This window comes from Sphaerodactylus townsendi, linkage group LG02, assembly GCF_021028975.2.
Source record: "Sphaerodactylus townsendi isolate TG3544 linkage group LG02, MPM_Stown_v2.3, whole genome shotgun sequence".
NCBI lineage: Eukaryota > Metazoa > Chordata > Lepidosauria > Squamata > Sphaerodactylidae > Sphaerodactylus > Sphaerodactylus townsendi.
This window is the reverse complement of record NC_059426.1, coordinates 142,297,381-142,305,976: the sequence shown is the minus strand read 5'-3', so window position 1 is coordinate 142,305,976 and position 8,596 is coordinate 142,297,381. Positions and strand designations below refer to the sequence as shown.

Below are 8,596 nucleotides of genomic sequence, written 5' to 3'. Positions count from 1 at the left end.
GCTTCTCCTAGCCATCCTACAGCAAAATATCCTCTTGCATTTTATTCCTATCTTCTTCCATGGTCACTAATATTTATCTTACTCCAGGTAAAATAATCTCCACTGATGCACCTGTGACATGTCTATTGACTTAGAATACGTCTGACAAGTGTTCCCCTTCCCTTTGACTCCAGCTGCATTTCAGCTCCATCTTTGGCCTTGAGAAACATCCTCCATATTGTATATTTATATCAAATGCATCCCAAGCACATGGACAAAGTAAGATGCCTCTGAACCAGTGGACAATCTGTTGGTGGGTTGCAACATTTATTGCAAAATCGGATACATGCTATGAAGGCTGAAGGGGTCTCGAAAGGAGTACCTTCTGGGTTCACATCCCGAGAAGCACCTCCAGCACAAAGAAAGGCCACTAGTCCTTGCCCCTGCCTTGAAACCTACAAAGATTTGCAAATGGGTTCACAAGAGATGGAATTTGTGGTGCACGTGTATATAAATGTAGGGTTCATTTCTAAGCAATAACCAACGATCTAATGGGAGTGGGGGGAATGAGGGTGGTCTGACTACCATCACTCAGTGGAGGTACCAGGTGCAGATCCTTGAGAGGGCTGTTCTTTTGAGGACTGGCTAGGCTAGAAAAAGCCAGAGGTCAGTGTTGCACTAAACACGCTCATTTTGGTGCCTAGTGGCAAAAGGTTTTCTTCTTGTCAGATGGCCTTCACAAATCTCTCTTCAGAACCTTCAGTCCTGGACACCATGCTAACAATAGCAGGTATGCATTAATTTTTGCTGTTGTTTTCTTTCTTCTCAGTGTCTTTTTGTTTGAAGGGCATTTGGGGGCTAAGCAGGGTTGGCTCATGTTCAGTATTTAGATGGGAGACCACCAAGGAAGACCAGGGTTGCTATGTGGAGGAAGTCAATGGCAATTCATTTCTAGCCTGCACTGCCTCATGGATGGGGTCATCATGCCACTCAACGGCACAGTCTTCTTCTTTTTACCTCAAAGGTGGTAAGTCTGGCTCTCCTTAGGGAACTTCAGAATGCAGAAGTACCCCATCTGGTCTAAGTCACACTTATTGTGGTTTGGATGAGGCACCAAATGCTGGAGAAGTCTTACTTTAAAAAGGATATTAATACTGCTTCTCTCCATGTGCCACCCTGGTTTTCTGTGCCTTTTTCATGTGCTGTGGGGGAGGATAACTTCCTGTGCTTGCTCAGTGCTTCCCATTCCTACCTTTTGCACATTGAGCTCTTCAGAGTATGAATACAGTCTGCTGACTCATCAATATTCATCAAGCTAACTTCCCCTTACCCTAGAGGAATATTTTAAATAACTGAACATTCAGACTGCCACATTTATTCTGTTTGGAGAAAACCAACTGATAGATCCCCCATCTTCAAGTTTCCTATAACATTAGGGAGACCCCAGATATCAAATATGCAGATTTGTTCTGATTCTGATAGCACAAAATGTTATTTTCCTCCCTTTATCTAGACAAAGCACAAGTTCTTAAAAGGGAATATTAACTAACATGCAGATGCAATATAGAATACAGCCCATTTGCACGACGTAGAATATAGTCTATCTTGATATGTGGTGTTGAAGACTACTGGCTATACCAGGGGTCTGCAACCTGCGGCTCTCCAGATGTTCATGGACTACAAATCCCATCAGCCCCTGCCAGCATAGCCAATGCGGGGGCTTATGGGAATTGTAGTCCATAAACATCTGGAGAGCCGCAGGTTGCAGACCCCTGGGCTATATACTATTATTTATTTCCTGCAGGTGATTTTGGTTTGATCTCTGCAGCTGTAATCTAATATACATTTGTTGTGAGTTTTGTTGAACTCATTCAGGCTTCCAAGTAAATATCCATTGGGATGGACTGTATAGGTTTGTAATGGCCCAACTGGCTTAGATGCAACAGAACATTTCTACCCATGGAACACAGCTTTCTCGCCTCTCTCTTCCCATTGCAACTTCATCAGATGCCACTTTCAATACTGTTCCTGGGGGATATGGAATTCCCCAAAAACAGCATTTTGGAGGGGATTTCAGGCCAGACTGGGAGAGAGGAGATGAGAGAGTCAAACATGCAGTAATGGATCCAAACCTATGTTTGCCTAGCAGTGCAGTCCTAAGCAAAGTGACACAATTCTAAACCCATTGACTTCAAAAACTAATTGCATTGTACATTATATTTCTCTGAAACTGGGAAGAATGTGCTAATTGATTCAAATTACTGACATTAGTCACTGTAATTAAAGGTATTCTTACAAGTTTGTTTGTTTTGCTATAGTAACTCCAGAATGGATAAAGGTTTCCTGAATTCTTTTTTTTTTACCATCATTATGGTAACTCCTTGTGGGGTTTTCAAGGTAAGAAAAAGCAGAGGTGATTTGCCATTGTCTGAGTAGCGACTCTGATATTTCTTGGTGCTCTTCCATCCAAATACTGACTAGGGCCAACCCTACCTAGCTTCTGAGATATGGTGAGACAGGACTAGCCTGAGCTAGTTATAGGTGCTAGGAAAAGTCAGTTTTACTGTGGCTATGTTGGGTATTAGGAAGTGAGGCCTGATAAAGCAGTAAACAAACTTTATTTTTCATTTATTTAATTACTTTATACTGTCCCTGCTGCAGTGGGCTCAAAGTGCTTCACATCATAAAATATAAATATACAATAATAAGATGCATAATGAAATATGATATGCCCTAAAACCTGCACATATAATGTAGTGCATAATTAAATCCTGATGGAACTTCTGGATGTCCCAACCCTATCCCAGAACCTACAAAACAACAGAAAGGAGTGACAGAAGGGGGGAAAGCAGAAAGGTAGGCCAGCAATGATGGAATCATAACCTGTTGCTGTCCTCTACTATCGGCCTGGTGGAACAGCTCTATCTTACAGGTCCTGCGGAATTGAGACAAGTCCTACAAGGGTCTGGTCTCATTTGACAGAGTGTTCCACCAGGCTGGGACCAGGGCCAAAAAAGCCCTGGGTTCTATACCCTATTCAGGATAAAGATGAGAGGAGATGTGACTTCATCCACCATCTCCTGGACAGTCTTAGTTCTAGAATGCTCTATGTGGGTCCTAGTGCCTACCTAATTCTGTCCCCAATGCACTAGAACCCAAGAACAAAGATAGTCCAGGAAATGGGAGATGAATTCACAAACCTCCTGTCATCTTTATCCTGAATGGAATATAGTTGAGGACAGCTGGACACTTTTCAGGCCAGCAAGTTATTATCAGCAAAATACAACACTCTCTGGGGGACATATCAGGAGAAGTGTCTTGCAGGTACACTGGTCCCAGACCAAAACTCTATAATTCCAGATAATCTAAACAATTGCTACATTTGTGAGCACAATCACCTATTATTCATTTTAGACATGGCTATAAAATGCTGGAGTGGAAACTTCGCTGACAGCACTGAAAATGTAGGATACACCAATACGTGTATAAATAAGAACCTTTGAATCTATCTCCCTTTCTTTTCAGTCTCTATTCAAAAAGGAAAGCTGAATTAGATTTAGATGAAGGTAGAGTGAAAATGGGGGGATGGGGAGGACCATTAGCCATTTGGGATATGCTGATGATACTACATTACTGGCAGAAAATAGTGAAGACTTGAAACTACTGCTGAAAGTTAAAGTGTCAAAGCAGAATTACAGCTGAACATCAAGAAGACAAGAAGACTATTACAGAATTACTCAACTTTGAAGTGGACAATGGGGAACTTGAAATTGTTCAAGACTTTCTATTCCTTGGCTCCATCATCAACCAAGAAATCAGAAAGAGACTGAGAGGGAAGGGCAGTCATGAAGGAGCCAGAAAAGATTCTTAAGTGTAAAGATTTCTTACTAGCAAGCAAGATCAAGTTAGTTCATGTCATAGTATTCCCCTGTTACGATGTGTGGGTGTGAAAGCTGGACAAAGAATATGGCAGACAGGAAGAAAGTAATATCTTTGGAAATATGGTGTTGGAAGAGAGTGTTACAGATGCTCTCAACTGACAAAAAACAAATCAGTGGGTTCTAGATCAAATCAAACCTGAACAGTCCCTAGGAGCTAAAATTACTAAACTGAGGCGATCCTACTTTGGTCACACACATGAATGAGAAGACAAGAATCACTGGAAACAGTTATAATGCTAGGAAAAGTTGAAACGCAGCAGGAAAAGAGAAAAACCCATTGTGAGATGGATTGTCCCTATAAGGAAGCCACAGCCCTCAGCTTGCAAGACCTGATCAAGGCTGCTAACGATAGAACATTTTGGAGGACTTTGATTTATAGGGTAGTCATAAAATGAAAGCAACTTGACTGCACTTAACACACACGTGAATAGCCATGCCGAATCAGATCTATAGTCCATCTAGTCTAGGACCCGGTTTCAAACAGTGGCCACACAGGACTGGCTGACAACAGCCCTCACCTGATGATGACTCTCCAGTATCTAACAATCACAGACAGAACCCCTCTCCCTTTGCCCTAAGAATGTTTACAGTTGCAGTTCAAAAGCAGGACAAATCCCTACTTATTTCACGGGCCAATTTTAGGATTATGAACACAAAAGGATAGCCAGGATAGGCTGCATCCGTACATGGTTGCTTACTGTGCTCTTTGCCACAGCAGTAATTCGTAACTGTGCTGCCTTAGCTGAAAAGAAAATCAAGTTGCACAAAGCTGCAAGATTTCAATATCCAAAAGTATGAGTGCCGTGTTAGTTTGACTACACAGAAATTAAGCATCACCCTAAATAAATTAAAGGAATAACTTTCTGGAATAGTTAATGTACTATTAGACCTCGGTTTATTTATTTAATCGCAGCTTTAGGGGCAGGCAGTTTTAGTGTGGTACAATATGAATTTCCTTTGGGTCACAACCAGAGGTCGATTGTCTCCCCACACCGATTTTCGATAAGAAACAGGGATTGTTTTGGGCTACGTCTCTTGTTCCGCATGCTCAGGTATGTGCTTTTTCCCATTCTTATGGCTTCTCTTCAGGGTTGAGGCCCGCCGTTCACCGCAGTCACTGAGGCCATCCTGTCGTGATTTCTGTACCCTACGCGCCCCATTTAAATAAACCCCGCAGTGGAGGAGGAGGGGGGGGGTCTCAATGCCCCTCTGACAGTTGGCCCAGAGGCCTCCAGCGCGGCCTGCCTCTTTCTTGCCTCGCGCAGGCCGCACCAAGTCACGTGGCGCGGGCCGGGGCGGAGCCAGACAGCCCGGTCCGCGTCGGTCTGTCGGACCAGCCGCCATGCTGTGGATCTCGGAGCCCGGCGGCCGCCCTCGTCTCCGGCCGGCCTTCGTCCCGCTCCTCTTGCCTCTCTTCTTCCTCCTCCTCCTGCTACCGGGACCCGCGCGGCCCATCTCCTTCCAGCTGCCGGGCAAAGCCCGCAAATGCCTGCGGGAGGAGATCCACCGCGACACGCTGGTCACCGGCGAGTACGAGGTCGCCCCGCCGCCGGGCTCGGCCACTGGCGCGTCTGCCGATCTCAAGGTGCTGCAAGACGGCCAGCGGTGTGCGGGGCCGGGAGGGAGGGAGGAAGGGAGGGGGCGGGACGGGACGGGACGGGACGGGACGGGCGGACCGGGGGGTGGGGGGGGCGTGCGGGGCTTCCCCACTCGCGAGAAGCAGCAGGCCTGGTCTGCGGGACGAGATCCCGCTCTTCTCCTCGTGCGCCGCCCCGTCGGTGGGCGTGCAGCGGTGTGCGGGATGGCGCGTGGGCTTCCCCCGCTGTTTGTTCTCGCTGTTTGGCCTTCCCGGCCCTTCCGCCTCTTGGGACACGTCAGCCTGGCTCGCCTCTCCTGATAAGGCTGCGACACGGAAGCAGGAAATAGGCCCGGATTGAATGAACGGGGCGCGGAGTGACGCCAGGCGCCCACTCGGGCTTCTGCTGCTGCTGCTGCTGCTTTTCCTCGCCTTCTGTGCTGCAGGCTGCCTGCCATTTTTGGAACCTGCCCGGGAATCCTGCCGTCAGCTCCCCACATTTGCCCATCTCCGGTTTCTCCCCTCCCCGTCCCACCTGTTTTGTTCTCCACATGCGAGTTTTACTTCCCTTGAAGAAGCCACAACTTTAGAGTTTGTGACCCTCGTGAAGAGCAAGAGGGCTAGGAGGCCAACCCAGATAAAAGGTAGCGGGAGTTCATTCACATTACAGGGGTTGCTTGATGAGTAATACTGCTTAGCGTTAATACAGCCCTTTTAGTGGCCCATGAACATTATTTTGTTGAAATTATTGTAATGGCATTAAGTTGGGTTAGTGTTATACTGCACATGAGGGGTTGAGAGAGGAGGGTTTCCCAAAGCCACCTAGTGCATTCAGGCAAGATGTACCCCAGGACCTTTCTGCTGTGTAAATGTGTTGGGTGGGCAGCTCTAGTAATAAGATCATGCAATACTTTCCATGTGACATAGTGATAAGGCTGCAAAGACGCTGCCATCGACTCTATGAAAATCTGCAGCAAGAATTTATATCCTTGTGTCTATGGATAAAACATCTTGCTGCAAACAGCCAGAGGTGATGCTGCTGACAGTAGTAGCTCCATTTGGAGCCCTCATTCCACCTGCAACATCTAGTCAAATTTATCCTGTGTCATATTGTCAGTGTTCTCCTTGTCAGGAGCCAGTTATATGGAGCAGATGGCAAATCCTTGGTCCATGTTGACAGAAGGGGAGACTTACGCTGGTGTTTTTAGGCAGCTTACAACAAAAAAGCAGCAATAAAATGTGGTAATAATTATTGCAAGTTAAAGGCTAAAGTTGTAATCTAGGTAAAAAGTGCAAAATTCTGCCTCAAATGTCACTCACTCAAGCGCAACTCATTTTAAAATGTCAGCTGCTTCTTGCAAATTGGAAAACAAAGGAACTTGGGAATTTAGCTAAAAGCTTACCTTGTATAACTAATCTAGTCAAATAATGGCATCTTTAAATCCTCTTTGAGAGACTGCTCCAAAAAATGGGTGCCATGACCAGCAGCTCTGAGAATTTTATGAAGGTCAGCCATATTTACCAAATTGCTGCGCTCCCCTAAGACCATGAATGAAAATGATATATGGAAAAGAAGCACTTCAGATGGTGATTAGTGCAACGATTTTGCAACCATTAGGCCTTATCAATTAATACAGCATATTCTTTTTTTTTCAGTGGCTGTGATAAAGTTGGAATAGCTTTTAACAAGAGTTGTATTTTTAAATGCACTTTCATGGCGATTAAATTGGGTGGTTTGCTCTTATGTAAGATTGCATAGGATTAGCCGAAAAGTCACTCAGTGCAGTGTGACTTAGTTTCAAATAAGCATACTTAGCATTGAACAGAAAGAGTCCTATGAATCAGAAGCATGTATAAATCCAACCTTTAGATAGGTATTAATTGTGGTATGGTTAAATGCTGGGAATGTGGTCTTGGTAGGCAGCAGAATGTGATGGGATGGCATTATATATGTAACACAATATGGAAGGACACAACTTGAGAGTTAATGTGACAAGTGTGAGTCAATATGAAAGGACAATATAGCAGTGTAGTGGTTGAAAATACTTCTCTTGCATGTGATTCTCTTCTTTCTTGGTAGTGGTTCAGTTGAGAGCAGAGCAGATATGTACACTGGCTAAGACTGTTGTGTCAGTACTGGGCTTTGTAGAAAGCACATTTTTTTTTGCCTAATCCTGTGCAATCTTGTAGCTCTTCTCAGTGGGCAGTGTAAATTACAACTCATTCCTCTTTTCAGTAATTTTGTAAGGAATGTTAAGATTAGAGATTATGATTCTTGGAGCCCCTGAAGAGCTTTTAAGCTAAAAAGCTAATTCCAGATAGGGTAGCTAGTTAGTCTGTAACAGCAAAATAAAACGAAGACTCCAGGAGCACCTTAAAGACCAACAAAATGTATTCCACCGTGAGTCAAAACTTCCTCCATTAGTTCATGAAGTATTCATAGAAAATCAAATGGGAAATGTCTGAACTGGAGTTCAAGAAGTTCAGACTACCTCCCTGGCACACCTCAAGAACGAGGTGGAATTTCTTAGTATAGATGCTAATATCTACATCTATCCTTACAGATGAAGTAGAAAGCCCCTGGCATGTGTGCTGACAATGGCATACCAGGCCATTTTGCTTGGTAATTGGGGGGGGGGGGGGAGATCTATGTCCAAGCAGCTGAGGCACTGGCAGCACTTCTGGTCCCAGCAGGGTCGATGCAGCAGGCATGACTTATGCCCATCATCGGCTCATAGAACTGCTAGTATCTGAGTTCAAGGTGAAATCCCCATGTTGCTGACTGTATGGCAGAGGCTTGACTTGTTCTGAACACGTCTGGCCAAGTACAACCACAGCATAACACCCCTTTTGTTATCTGGTACACCAGCAAATTTACAGATAGATGTTTTTTACTTCTTGGTCCAAAAGGGTTGCCTGCCCCACCTCTAGAGATTTGCCTATTTTATGTTGATCCTCCTTTGTGTATCTGTCAACACTTGGGAGTGATCCTCATCTAGTCTGATTGGATTAGTTACTTTGGTTAGATATTGGTCTTATTTTTTAATACCTAAAATGCACACACCTTTTTGTTGTCTGCTTTTTGGAGAGTAAATACGTC

At 44.7% G+C, this 8,596-nt stretch overlaps 1 protein-coding gene across 1 annotated transcript in view; it reads left to right on the top strand.

Moving 5' to 3' along the window:
- The first annotated feature begins 708 nt into the window (after positions 1–708).
- TMED10 (transmembrane p24 trafficking protein 10) overlaps positions 709–8,596 on the top strand; it is a 29,080-nt gene continuing 21,192 nt past the window's right edge. The window contains exons 1-2 of the mRNA XM_048484622.1: positions 709–769; positions 5,186–5,505. Coding sequence (XP_048340579.1) covers positions 709–769; positions 5,186–5,505 — 381 coding nt within the window. The remainder of the gene's footprint in view (positions 770–5,185; positions 5,506–8,596) is intronic.